Raw genomic sequence first — 15344 nt, forward strand, 5'->3', positions numbered from 1 at the left:
CACTCCTCCTATCCTTGACAGCAAAGTGCCCTTATAACCTGCCAGGAAAAAGAACTGCTTCCCCTCAAACAATAGAATAAGGGTCTTCTAGCCTTACCTGTTTGTGCCTTGTCTGCATCTAAAAAGGTTTGTAAACCATTGACTGGAAGTAAGTACATTGAGGGGTTTCTCAGTTTCTACTGGTTAGTTTTGTTCATGCTTCATCATTAGCACATAGAACAAAGATATGCACTTAGTAGATATTTTCTGAATGAATGAATCAGGGAATCAGTGAATGAAACATGATATTAATGTGATGATTCTTTCTGCGTAATAGCTATTTTTGGAAAACAAACAAGTTTCGCTTGTATAAACTTAGGCTATTCATTAACTGGACACATCACTCAGTGAGTATTACAAATGTTGTGGTCCATTCCAATTTAACCCAGTTTGCTTATAAAATTGCTCTCATCATTCCCATTTTTGCTCTTCTATATTTGGGATATGTATGGTACTAGATAAGCTCATACTATTGTGGATTTCTGCGAAGATTCATTTGTGCCTTTGAGCCAAATCTCACTGGAAGTTTCCACATGCCTATCAGTGAATTTGTTGCATCAGATTCACCTTGGTTATTTAAAACAAAACATTTCTAGGTCGGGGCTCAGACCTCCCAAATCAGAGAATCCAGGGGATAAGGCTGAGCCTTCTCTGAGTTGGAGAATCTGTAGGAAATCCTTGTTTGTGAGCTTTCAATCTTCTGTTGATTTCTGGCTCCACCATGCTGTGGCTTTGTTCCACGTGGTGTTCTATTTGTTCACTTTTGCTTTGGTGATAGCAGTGCTGTTTCTACTTCTTAGTTAACATTAGGCCACACCAGTGAGCTTGACAGCAGCTTTATATGTAGTTAGAGAGTTCTTGATCAGAAATGTGGTTGTATAAACTTTGCTGACCTTGATTCCTGGAAGACAGTGATGTGAGACCATGCTTTAAAAATAAATAAGTGAAACACATAAACAGTCTTAACAGTGGGATTGTTTTATCATCTAGACCAGTAATTCATTAATTTTCTCACTATGAATAAAGATAGGCCATTTGCTATTCCCCTCTAGCTGAATTACATTATGTAGGAGAGATAGGTCACATTACCTTTTTGAAGAATAACTGAGAGGAAAGATAAATAGCAAAGCTTTTAAGGATATATATATTTTCCTCCCCCAGTCAAATTTATATTAAAGTAAGTAAGTTGTTGAGATTGACTTATCTGAAATATTTTTCAGATATCTTCCTATATCATCTTTTCATTTACTTCAAGATATACTTATTTGATTGGTCATACTATTAATGTATGTTAACTCTTCAGTTAGCTATTGTGTACTCTTCTAGGTTCTGGATATACGAAGACAAATATGCGTTCCTTATTCCCTGGCTACAAAGGACATAATGGCAGGAGAGCAAGAAAACAGAAGCAAAAATTGCAGTGCAGCATAGTGTGTTAAGGCTTTTGTCAGTGGCCACTATACGGTGTGATGGGAGCCCTGGGACGCAGTGCTAAAACAGCATCAACAGTATGGGGACCCTTCTGATTGCTCGAGTCTTGAAGTGTTAGTTAGAAACAGATTAAGGGTACAGAGTTGGGAGAGAAGGAATGACATCTCAGGAAGAAGGAACAGAATTTGTGAAAACATGGTGGTATTTTTATAGGAAGGAATTTACCATGTCACATTTTTTAAAAATAGGAATTGTTGGCTTTGTGAAGCTTTTTTTTCTTACTTGGCTTCCTTTCTTATTGTTAATTGCTTGCTTGATTTGATTGATTTATATTTCAAAACCAGAGGCCTTATGGTACATATGCTATTTTGGAGAGAGGAAGGGTAATTTAAAAATTACATAAACGTGGATATACCACTGCTGTGTAGAACTTGCCATCCTTTTGGAACACAACAGGGTAAAAACTGTTATGAAGTACTTGTAAGATGTATCTGCATTAATTTAATAGCCTAATGATATTTCATTGAAGTTGCTGAATTTTGGGAATGGGGTATTAAATTGGGAGAACAAACTACCTGGAAAGATTAGAGGGAAAAATAAACTGAGCTCAAATAGGGTCAGGAATAATTCATATTCTGATCAGCCAGAGTGGAAAACCTTATAATTCTTGGTTTTGGATGGTGTATTCAGAAGGGTTTTATTTCTGTAGTGGGGCAAAATTAGCCCTAGGCTAAATGCCGTTCTGGTTCTACATAATAAAAAGGATCAGACTTTACCATTTCGAAAGAAAGCTCAAAATATTTATAGGAATACAAACTATCCAGAACCCAATAGGTGAAAATCCAGTACGCAAGCATCCACTCAAAAATTGCCAGGCATGTAAAGAAACAGGAAAATATGACTTACAATACAGAGGGAAGAAAAATACAATGAGTAGAAACAGACCAAGAAACGACACAGATGATAGAATTAGTGAGCAGAGGTATTAAAAGTTATAATTACATTCCATCTGTTCAGGAGGCTAGAGAAAAGACTGAATATGTTAAGGAGAGACATGGAAGATGTAAAAAGATCAAAATAAAACTTGTAGAAATGAAATCTACAATGTCTGAGATTAACAGAAATAATGGCTGAAAATTTTCTGAATTTGATAAAAGCTATCAACACGTACATCCAAGAAGCTCAGCAAACCCTGCACACATGAAGTATGAAGAAATGACAAGGCACACACAACAGGGCTCATTATAGTGAAATGGTTTTAAACCAGCAATAAAGAGAGAATATGACAAATAAGCAGAGGAGCAAAATTAAAGATGGCAGCAGTCATCATTGTTTCTCAGAAGAAACAATGTAAGGCAGAAGATAGTGGCACAACATCTTTTAAGTGCTAAAAGAAAAACTGCTGCCTAGAATTTAATACCCTTTAAAAATGTATTTCAAAAATGAAGGTGAAATAAAGACTTTCCCCAGATGTGCAAAAGGTGAAAGAATTTATCACCAGCCTACCTGCATTACAAGAAATGTTTAAAACAAGGAAAATTACATCAGTGGAAACCGGGATTTATACAAAGAAATGAAGAGCACCAGAAATAGTATTTATGTGGACAAATGTAAATTACTTTTGTTGTTATTTAAAAATCTCTTTAAAACATAATTGGATGTTTAAAGCAAAAATAGTAACAATGTATTATGAGGTTAAAGGCAATAAAAACAAAAAGGTGGAAGGAAGAAACACTCTTATACTAAGGTTCTTAAACTATACATGAAGTGGTGTAATACATTTAAATTAGACTGATGAGTGAAAAATGTATATTATAAATTCTAAAGCAATCATTGAAATAACATAATAGATACACAGTACGTTAGTCAACCAAGGAGATAAAATGGAATTAAAAAAATAAAAACAGTACAGTTAACCCAAAATAAGGCAGAAAAAGGATAGGTAGGACAAAGAACAAATAAGATGGATAGGAAACAAACTTCAAGATGACTCAATTGTATCAGTAATCACATTAAATGTAAGTAGTGTGAACACCTCAATTAAAAGGCAGACATTGTCAGATTGGATAGAAAAGCAAGACCCTACCAGAAATCTACTTTAAATGTAAAGTCACAAATAGGTTAAAAGTTGGGGCCGCCAGATGGCTCAGTTGGTTAGAGTGTGAGCTCTTAACAATAAGGTTGCTGGTTCAATTCCCTCTTGGGATAGTGGGCTGCGCCCCCTGCAACTAAGATTGAAAACGGCAACTGGACTTGGAGCTGAGCTGCGCCCTCCACAACTAGATTGAAGGACAACGACTGATGGCTCATGGAAAAACACACTGTCCCCCAATATTCCCCAATAAAAAATTAAATAATAAAAGGATGGGCTCAGATATACCATGTTAACTACAGTAATGAAAAAAGAAATTGAGGTGGCTATGTAAATATTAGATAATGTAGGTTTCACAGCAAAGAATATTATCAGGAATAAAAAAGATTATTTCATACTGATAGATTAATTCATTAAGAGAACATAATCCTAAACATTTATGTACCCAATGGCAGCTTCAAAATTCTTGAAGCAAAATTGAAAGAACTGCAAAGAGAAATGAACATATTCACACTTATAGTCAGAAATCCAGCACCCCTCTCTCAATAATTGAGCAAGTAGAAAGAAAATCAGTAGTGATATAGATAGCTTGAACACTATCGAACAACTTATCCTAACTGACATTTAGTTAACATTCCACCCAACAACAGCAAAATACACTTCCTTTTGAAATGAGAGTGGGTCGTAAAACAAGTCTCAATAAATGTAAAGGGATTCTAGCCAGATAGTATATGTTCTTTGACCACAGTGGAATTAAATTGGAATCAATAATAGATATCTAGGAAATCTCCACATATGGGATAACTCCATACTTCTAACTAACCCTTGGTAGAAATAAAAATCAAGAGGAAAGTTACAAAGTATTATGAATGGAATGAAAATGTAAACACAACATTTCAAAATTTGTGGAATGCTACTAAATAAGTATACAGAAAAATTTATAGGACTGAATGCTTGTATTAGGAAAGAAAGGGCTCAGTGCAGTGATTTTAGCTTCTACCTTAAGAAACTAGAAGAAAACGAAAAAGCAAATTAAAACCATACTAATCAGAAGAAGGGAAATAATAAAGCTAAGAATGGAAACCAATGAAATGAAAAATAGAAAACCATAGAAAAAATAAATAAAAACCCCAAACTGGTTTTTAGAATATCAAAGTGACAAATCTGGCTCGAATGATCAGATAAAAAAGAGAGAAAACACATATTACCAACATCAGTAATGGGAAAGATACCGTTACATCAGATCTTATAGATATTTAAAAGATAATGAAGAAATACTATAAACAACTTTATGTTGATAAACTCAGCAAGTTACATGAAATAGACATATTCCTTGTCTATTGTAGAAAGACAGAAACTACCAAAGCTCACTCAACAAAAAATAGATAACCTGAATAGTTCCATATCTATAAAATAAATTTAATTTGTTGTAAAAACCTTTCCTCAAGGAAAACTATGAGCCCAGATAGATTCACTGGTGAATTATATCAAACCAGTTTTCCTGAAACTGTTCCAGGAAATTGAAGAGAGAATTCTTTCCAACTCATTTTATGAAACCAGCATTATTCCAATACCAAAACCAAACAAAGGTGTAAGAAAACTACAGTCGAATATCTCATGAACATAGATGTAAAAATTCTTCATAAATTTCTAGTAAATAGAATTCCCAATACATGAAAAAGACAGTGCATCATCTCTCGAGTGGGGTTTATTCCAGGAAAGCAGTGTTGGCTTAACAAACAAAAATGAGTCAATATAATTCACCATATTAACAAACCAGAAAGGAAAAATCGTATGATCTCAATAGATGAAAAAAAAATTTGACAAAATCCAACATCTATTCCTGATAAAAACTCTTTACAAACGGAATGGGGGGGGGGACTTGGTAAATCTGAGGAGAAAGGGCATTTACAATAAAACCCTACAACTAATACCATACTTAATGGTGAAAGACTAAATGCTTTGTCCGTGACATCAGAAACAAGTTAAAAGTACCCCTCTCACCACTGACGTCATTGCATTGGCAATTCTAGGCAATGAGGTGAGGCCAGAAAAGAAAGAAAAGGCATCCACGTCAGAACGGAAGCAACAAAACTGTCTTTGTTAGCAAGTGGCATGACTGTTAATTTAGAAAAGCCTATGGCATTTACAAAAGCACACCTAGAAAAACGAATTTAGCATATGTCCAGTGTATAACAAATATGCAGACGTGATTCTATTTTTGTAGAGGAAAAATGTACATCGTTGAAAAACCAGAAGTATGTGGTTCTCTACGAGTAACAGATTCTTAAACTTTCTTTTCTTTTTTTCCATCTGTATTTTCTAACTTTCCTGCAAATAGTTCTTTTTGTGGTGACGACAGCAGTAAAAGTCATTTTTTCAGAAATAAAATTTTCAGCCCCATGAAATAAATGTAATATAGTTTAATAATTTTAGGTAAGTATCACTATTAGAACCTTTTACGTTTAAAATATATAGGGTATTTACTCATATTTGGTTAATGTTTTCTGATTCTGACCTATTTTATAGGTCATCAGCTATGCCACCCTTCCTTGCCTACCTTCTTTCTCCTCTCAATGTAAGGAAGGCATTGTAAGAGCTTGTGGTCGATTCTATTCATTGTTCATTTTTTTCACATATTTGTGGACTGTCTCCTATACGCCAAGTCCTGGGAAATGCTGAGACGAAGACCCCAAGCCTTTTGAGGTGTGCCCTTCTCTCTATCCTCACCTCTTGTCGTTTTCTCTCTTGGCTTGCTGTACTCCAGACATTTTAGACTTCTTTCAGTTCCTGGAACTTGGAAAGCGCATTTCCCACCATGGCCCTCACACGTGGTATTTCCTTTGTCAAGGATGCTTCCTCATCCCACCCCACCTACCTCCATAGTCTGTATTTGGTTCTTAGCTTAAATATCACTTCCTCAAGGAAGCTTTTCCTGACCTGCCAAACAGGGTTATAGATCCTCACTGCACCTGTACTTTTCCTTCCCAGAATTTATCACTGTTGTATTTAATACTTTTTGAATAATCACTAGGCTGAAATCTTGTTTCTGCTGCAAGTATGTTGTGAGTTGCTCTGCAGAGCTGGGCTTCAGCATGTGTTGAGCTGTGGTTCATTTGTAACAAACCAGCTTGGCCTCTGGCTGGATTAACTGTGATCTGTGGCCTAGGGTTAGATGGTGCAGATCTAATTGTTAATACTGTACCTCACACACCGTTCTTGGAATTTCAGGTAACCCAGGAAGAAGGACAGCAGTTAGCACGACAGCTGAAGGTAATATACATGGAGGCTTCAGCAAAAATTAGGATGAATGTAGATCAAGCTTTCCACGAACTTGTCCGGGTTATAAGGTAAGCAAACACGTTCTAGAAGTTTGTTTTAATTTATTGAATTTGACAAGTAATCATACCATGCTTTTTAAAACCATTCGCTGAGAAAAAAAGTACCATTAATGTTTTCAGTCAAGAGGACATTGTATGTAGGAATGATTCTGTTCTAGGGATTAATGCACATGGCTTGTTAAAAATTTTAATTGAGTACATACTATGTTCTAGGTACTTCCTACATATAACACCTAATTTAATTATATTGAAGTAGAGAGTTTACACGTAGGGCTTTTGGAAAGAATTTATGCAGCTTCCAAAGGCGGTGGTGGTATGAAGACAGTGATGATAGCAGCTAACATTTGAGTAGCAGTTTCTGTCAGATACTGTGCTAAGTGCTTTACATGTCTTACTAATAAATTAAATCTTCACCACAACCCAGTAAGCTAAATACTTTTATTTATTCCCACTTTCAGATGAGAAAGCAGGTTAAATAACTTGTTCAAAACTTAGACGTATTAAATGGCAAAGCTGGGACTTGAATCCATATCTCCAATTCCAGAGCCTGTGCTCTTAGCGTTTCTTCTTACCCAACTCCTCCCAGGCAAAGACTAAGACAAGTAGTAGAGATTCATCATCCCAGAGGCCAGGAAGTATGATATCCAGACTACAAAGCGTTTTTCTGGTAGCTGGCCTAGGAGGCCCCCGTGGTTCAGAAAGTGTGAATGCATTCCAGGAGGCTTGAGGGGACATCATTTGGAGTTACTGTGTATGTTTGTATGAGATACAGATTGAGTTGCTTTCGTGGACAGGGTTTGATTTGATTATTTTGAGTCTATGCCTGGGCCCTACTTCACCTTCTGCTCCCTAGATCCGCTGGTTTCTCTGCTAGGTACGTAGTTTGACAGATATGTGGAGTGGGCTCATGTTAATTGTGTATCTAAGCTTAATTGACATCTGCTCTATGGGCTTCTTGTAATTTTTAGCTCCTTGCCAGAGCATTCTCTTTGAGGGGGGTGGGAAAAAGTAAAGATGATAGTTTTTTGTTTTTTTAGTAGTTTGTTACAAGTTTGAGTTCTGTTATTTTTGAAGAGAACAGTCTTAAGATGAAAGAATTCTGGAGCTGGATGAGGTTATGGTTGTACAACATTGTGAATGTATTTATTTTATTTTATGTATTTTTATGAAGAACATATAAGGTTTATTCCAATATGCATATTGCCAGCCAATTCGGCAGCTTTCCTAAAGACAGGTAGAAGGGAGAAAAAGGTGTGAATGTGGACATTTAAAATTCACTAACATTACAGACACAGTGGTTACTCTAGACTTTCTCTTGCCACCAAAATACACCATTTAACCCAACAAGTTTCTTATACTAACATGAAGAAAAATCTAGCCCCCACCTCTCCTTTTTTTTAAAAGAATTATTCTGGTTCCCAGCCCCAGAGTCTGGAACTCAGAGTGAAAGTAATGATGAGTCAGGGTTCGTTTCCTAGTCTTCACCTGAGACAAATACTATTGTGAAATCTGATGCCTGAGTCTGAAGCAGCTGATCTGACCAGGAAGCTGCTCCAGCCTGTGGCGACGGGAAGGGTCTAGAGGAGCCACGTCCACCTGCGCTCACGTGAGCAGAGCGCGTCCCTTGTGTGGCCCTCAGACCAGCAACAGGGCAGCACCGGGAGTTCGCTGGAAATGCACACAGCAGACTTGTGAGGATAACGACACACCACAGGCCATATAATGACATCGTATCACATATCTCTCGAAAACGGGCTCCGCAAACCACTAAGAACAGAGGGGCGTCAATCCTCTGGGCAAATCAGTCAGGAGTCACACTCCATTTATCCTCAGTTTTATATCTCACTGGATTCATCTTATGTCCAAGGGTATATATTTTTAAGAACCCAAGAGAAAAGAGAAACATCTCCAAGTGCTTTTTTATACTAGAGTCCAGGGGGTTTCTTTACCGAAAGACGGGAACATGACCATCAGTAGGGGCAGCCGCAGCTAAGAACACTTGTATGAGTAAGATGCTACTGTTACTAGTACCCAGTAGGATGGCTATCATTTGCCATCGTTGTGGCAAGAGGTTTATCACCACTAAACAACAGCTGGCGGTGGGGAACCAGGCACTAGAAAAGGAAACTCCTCTTACCTGGTGTATGTTGTGAAAGCAGAATCAGGAAGTACCGACTTGAAATACAGAAAGCAATCTGACTGAGTTGTGAATGTATTTAAATGCCGCTGAACTGTACACTTAAAAATGGTTAAGATGGTAAATTTTATGTTATGTGTATTTTAACACACACACACACACACGAACCAGTGCTTTCTTAAAATAAGTTTTACTGCCTTTTTGAAATATTTTGTCCTTGGTTTTAATCCTCAGAATCTGTATTCTTCAATCATCAAAAGAGAGGAGCGGGTAGAGGGGCTTTTTTATGCCAGGTACCGTTAGGCATTTAAACATAACAAGATCTTTAATCCTCATAGCAACTCTGAAAGGTGGGCTTTTATTATTGCCTTCTAAAACATCGAGGCTCAGAGAGGTCAACTAACTTGTCTAATCCTGACTTACAGCTAATAAGTGATAGAACAGGGATAGAAACTGGAATACCCCGTAAGGGTAATTTTATAAACTCCTTCTAGTGATGGGTGTTTATTCTTAAGTATACCTTAGAGTCTTGGAATTTTAAATTGAGAAGGGAATTCAGTGGTTACTGAGCTCAGCATCTCATCTGATTTAAGACTTGCCTGTTAACAAAGCGCAGACAGCTCTGTTATGCTGGTGTTGAAGCATTTGTGCCTGCCCCACCCCGAAGATTTACTTTGATTCCGTAGTTGAAATTTCACACTGAAAAGCATGCATGTATTCTAGACTTGTCCAAAAACAACCTGCATTTGTACTAATGTATTACCAAGAACACAACTATGTGTAGATTTTTCTGTTCTTACAGGAAATTTCAAGAGCAGGAGTGTCCTCCTTCACCAGAACCAACGCGGAAAGAAAAAGACAAGAAAGGCTGCCATTGTGTCATTTTCTAAGAATCCCTTGAGTGTTAGCTACCAACTGCCAGGAAAAGCCCTCATCTTCTGCTCTCCTTACGGTTTACATCACGTTGGTACCTTTCTAGCCTTAGACAAATGATCACCGTGGTAGCCTTAGAACAAGAAACTGGCTAATCCTTTCCGTGAAGCTAATCCTTTGGTCATTTCAAGACAGATTTAAAGGAAACACTAAGGCTGCTTCAAAGATTATCTGATTATTTTAAATATATATCTGTGTACACAGACAGATTCTTTTTTAAGGGCTTACCTTTTAATAGGGATGGCTTGGAACCTAAGCTGTTTGCCAAGCTGAAGTCATTCGTTATGAAATAACTTTTAACTTCTGGAATCATATTGCCTACTGTTACTCTAAATAGAAACATAGGGAGTTTTTTTAAAATGTGAATTTTTGTCTGTCTCTAAAAATTTTGATGTCACCTTCAGTTAACCTTAAATACACTGAATTGAATCCTCAAAAGTGAGACATCTGAGATCTTTACTGATGGTACAGCCTTTGTTTTCCAGTGGCCAAAATACCAAAATGCCTGTTGTATTTATTGATTAAAAACTACTTTAAAACCCTTTATTATTACTCCTGCTCTTAAAAATTGTAATATCCTATGTGGCCAAATATTTGGACTCATTCTGGACTTAGGCGTTTCAATGTTCGTGGTTTTCTAATTTAACTCTTTTCACAATCATGTTGAGAGTAAAAATAAATAATTTCTGTCTGTCTTCCTTTTTAAAAGTATTTCTGGATAAGGGGTTCAAAAAACTAAAACAGTTTTTGTTTGTAATATAAAATACGGAATTGATCTTTCCAGGATCAGAGATGATTAATGTTTTTGCTATATACTTTTATACATTATTTTCTTATCAAACTAGTTAACAAGTATTTTTATATGTTTGTAAGCAACTGTGCTTTCACAGCATACCTTGTGTATATGTAAAGATAAGTATTTAATTCTCACTGTTCACTTTTAACTGACAAAAGAAGTGAAAACTACAGAAACTGTGGTAGAACTTTCCTGGTCCTGGTTGTACCCACCTTTGGCCAGTCACACAGCTACTTAAGAAACCTTTCCAATAGAGTACAACAGGACGAGTATCTGAAATCACTTTCAACATCCCCTGTTAGCTATTGACTGTTACATCAAGTAGTACATGTAATTGACAATTAGTATAACTGTGGTTGGCTTCTGATTTTGTTTTTAATTCTGTGGATTGTGTTTAAGCAATTCAAAAGTTTGTTCGTGATTTTGAGATACTCAGTGGTATTGCACAGGTGTCACTTTATTGAATGAGTACAACAGTCCCATGAGGTTTATAAAGCGTACCCTTGTATAGCTTCAGGTGCTAGAATTAAAATTGATCTGTTATCACAAGATGATGCTTGATGACTTGTTATTGTGGTGGTTTCTTGAAGGAATGAGTGTTGGAGGAAACTTAATTTTAGTAGCTCTCAACCTTTTCCCAACAATACCTTAGGCTTTGAATCTAAAAGTCAATTATTGGTCATTTTGTAGGTGAACTTGAAGTGAAATGGCTTGACTTTAGTGATTTCATGAATATTTGCTGAAGTCACTGTTTCTTAAACTTTCTATAAAGTGCTCTTGACGAGAACCCCAACTACAGAGGAGAGACGAGGGTGAATGCATCTGAGGGTGAAGTCTAAAGCACCTGAAGCAAAGCACACAAACTTATTTGAATGTTAACTAAAAATACTGCCCAGGAAGATACCACATTTATCCTGTGGCTTTTGATACTATAGCACTATAGTGCTATACTTTTTAAGGCTTGTTTTTAAGCTTCATGCAGTCTCAAGCAGCTTTTTCCTAGGATAGTTTAGATCCACTCCTGGGTGTGGCCCATTTGGGGTGTCTACTGAATGCCCTGAGTAATCAGTGAGGACTCTCCACTTTGGCTAGTGGGAACTGAAACAATTTGCAGCCCTACGTGAGCTCTGAGGTATGTTCTAGTCACAGCACCTGGGTCATTCGTTGCCCACCGTCCTGGAGTTTCACCTTGTACACATGTATCTTAATAGTCAGCAAAGACTCGTTGACCCTATGCATATTTTCGGAGCTCTTTTTCCATGTAGCTCTCTCCTCTCCAGAACTTTGTCCAGCGACTTTCAGCTGCGTCAAACTCCCTGATCTCCAGTTCCTGTCTTTTCAGCTCAGGGAAAACATTTGTGCTCTGCTTAGAATTCCCCATCCCTTCTACAATCTGGAGTGTGCCTCTAGGTAGAAAGCCAGGGCTGTTTTAAGGCTTACCTTGTTTCTCCTGCATCAGGGATTGTAGTCCTACGCTGCTTGGTATAAACTGTCTGAAAACAGTTGTTTCACAAATTTACTCCAGTTTTCTGATTGTCTGAGGTAGGAGGGTAAATCCGGTTCCTGTTGCTCCATGGTTGGAAGCTGAAATCTCTCCCCATTTGATTCCATCATACAGCCAGACATGCCTTGTAGCTCTTTTACTCCATGGCTTGAAATCTTTTCTGTATAGCTGGGGGGTTGGCAAACTTTTTCTGGTATTCAGATAGTAAATACCATTTTGGGCTTTGTGGGCCATATAATTTCTGTACCAGCTTCTCAACTCTGCCATTGTAGCTCTGAAGCAGCCATAAGTAATGTTTAAAATGAATGAATGTGGCTGTGTTCCAATGAAACTTTATTTGTGGATACCGAAATTTGTATTTCATATCATTTCCATGTGTCATGCAATATTAATCTTCTTTTGAATTTTCTTTTAAGAATTCGTTTAAGATTGTAAAAACCCTTCTGTACAAAAACAGATGGCAGACTGGATTTGATCTGTGTGGGCCATGATTTGCCAGTCCTGCTCTTGAGCACATTTAACATTTGAGGTTACATTTCTAACTTTAGAATCTTTTATGTTTCTTTATATATGTTGAAATTCTTTCAAACAGGATTTTCTGAGTTGACAGTCATGAGTTGCTGTCCTAGGAATTTTCTCCCTATTTAAGGATTTGTAATATTTTAGAGTTGGACATTATACCCTATTGACATTCATCGTACATTTATGATTCTCTAAATTTGGGGCTTTCGAGTTTTATAATATAAATTGGTTCCCTGCTTTACTATTTGACTTTTAAAATTCGAAGTAACATGGTTCTATATACTTAAGGCCAAGCCTGTTCCTTTTCTAACTTTTATCACCACTTTTTCTAATTTATTTCTTTTTCCATTCCTATACATGACAATCCCATTGAACAGATAGATAACTGGCGGATAAATAGGAGGAGATGATGGTAAAGTGGTCACTTTCAGTATCTCCTGACCACTTACAGATATTTAACCAACGATTGCTTATGAAGTTTCAAAGTCCTTTTTGGAAAAAAGGTATTTTAATTGGAACAGATTGCTTTTTTTTTAAGTGTGTTTTTCCAGGACCCATTAGCTCCAAGTCAAGCAGTTGTTTCAATCTAGTTGTGGAGGGCGCAACTCACAGTGGCCCATATGGGGATCGAACCAGCAACCTTGTTGTTAAGAGCACCAGCCTCTAACCAACTGAGCTAACCGGTGCCCTGGAACAGATTTCTTTGTACAAGAATTTACTAGGTGTTCTGGGGAAATGGATAAGTTGGAGTTTTTACTTCCTACAAATTATTCAGTATCTAGTAGAGGAAGATTTAAGAGGGATAAAAACAAATGCCAGGACTGCAGAGTTAAGGCAGATGGAGAGAAGCCTGCAAAAGTTGTCAGGTCCAGTAGAAATGATAGGATATATTCCTCCTGGGATAGCTGAAGGAGCTTTTTAATTAGAAGTGGTATTTTAGCTGGAGCTGGACGGATTGGTAGGATTTAAGTGGGGAGGAGGGGAGCAGGTGGACGTGCTAGCAAAAAGCCTGGGCAAAGGCACAGCGTTGGCAAAAGCAGGGTGTATCCTGGGCCTAGAAGCTTAATCTAAAAGGATCTTCAGTGCAGTGGGAAAAAAATAACGATAAAATCGACTCAGCTTGGGTTGTGGAGGGCTTTAGGTAGGATGGCCCTTCTGTATATAATGGAAAACTGCCAAGGATTCTGAACAAGGGGTGTCTGGGTCTAACCTAGTGTGAACAACGGAAGTGGGGATTTAAGGAAGGGTAGTCAGGTAAGAGGTTATTAGAAGCATGGATCTGTCATCTGTCTGTCTGTGCTGCGCCTTTTTGTCTAAGCCCCGTATCTCACAGCCAGGTTACCACTAGGGCCTCTGAAGTAGTCTTTTTATTTCCATTTTGCCCGTATAAAGCTATTATTTCAGTGCAGCCAAAGGGATGTTTTTTAGACCATAAGTTAAATATTGGACTGCTGCTTAAAATCTGTCATCTTATCGGTGCTCTTGGACTAATATCCAAATTTCTTACCGTAGTGTACCAGGAACTTTTCACCTTCCTGCTTCTCATTTACATTCAAGCTGATTTGCTTTCTTAGACACCCTAAAACATACGATGTATTTTCCAAATCAGTTGCTTCACTCAACTATTCCAATTAGCTGTTCCTCCTTTTGCTCTTGGCTTACGTGCTATATCTTTGAGAGCCCCTTTGACCGCCCATTCTAATATTACACTGCCCTGTATCTCCTTAATGACACTTACCATCTACGATTCTTTTGTCTGACCTGCACCTTAGTGTCGTAAGCTCTGTGAGGGCAGAACCATGTCTGCTGTGTTGATGGCTTTACCCATATTGCCTGGCACGTGCAGAAAAGCCATTTGATGAATGAATAAGAAACACAGGCAACCCTCTAGTGATAAAATCTATGGTAATTGTGGCAGTTACATACAGGCTTAGTCCAGGACGCATTTGGAGATGGCGAGTGGAGCTCAAAAGAAGAGTTTAGGACTGAAAGTACAGATTTGGAATTAATCTATGTGGAGCTAATGATTGAAGAGGTGGGAGTGGGTTGAAGTACAGTGTGTTTGAGGGAAGGTTCAAAGGAAAAGGAACACGTGAGGGTAGAAGATGAAGAGGCAGGAAAAAGCCAAGAGAAGCAGCCAGAAACGAGAGGACCAGGAGACTTCTCAAGGATGTCGAGGGAGGGCAGGTTAGTGGTGACGAGCTTTGAGTGCAGGGCAGGGATGGGGAAGTAAGAGGCAGCAGTGTTCATTCAGAGGTCGCTGCTTACTTTACTTTGAGAGACTTGTTTCAGTCATCTGGGTGTGGGAACCGGATTATAGTAGGTTGAGGTATGATTGGAGGCTGAGGAAGTAGAGGAAGTAAGTGTGGGCTATTCTGAGGAATTCTGTGGCAAAATCGGTGACAGGGCAATTATCTCACTGGGTAGGGTGGGATGTTAGAGGAGTAAGGAAAAAGAGCCAGTGCAGGGTACTTCATTGTAGATGTGCAATTGTAAAGCCTGGAGGTAGATATCACTGTGTAGATACTTAAGCATTTGAGCGATTCCAA

The 15344-nt window shown here is 37.9% G+C and overlaps 1 protein-coding gene across 2 annotated transcripts in view; it reads left to right on the forward strand.

Annotated features, from left to right (window-relative positions):
* RRAS2 (RAS related 2) overlaps nt 1-11320 on the forward strand; it is a 72636-nt gene extending 61316 nt beyond the window's left edge. For both annotated transcript variants that reach the window (XM_033119671.1, XM_033119672.1), the window contains exons 5-6: nt 6794-6912; nt 9843-11320. In XM_033119671.1, the coding sequence (XP_032975562.1) occupies nt 6794-6912; nt 9843-9930 (207 nt within the window). In that variant the 3' untranslated portion in view covers nt 9931-11320. The remainder of the gene's footprint in view (nt 1-6793; nt 6913-9842) is intronic.
* The last annotated feature ends 4024 nt before the right edge of the window (nt 11321-15344 follow it).

This window comes from Rhinolophus ferrumequinum, chromosome 11, assembly GCF_004115265.2.
Source record: "Rhinolophus ferrumequinum isolate MPI-CBG mRhiFer1 chromosome 11, mRhiFer1_v1.p, whole genome shotgun sequence".
NCBI lineage: Eukaryota > Metazoa > Chordata > Mammalia > Chiroptera > Rhinolophidae > Rhinolophus > Rhinolophus ferrumequinum.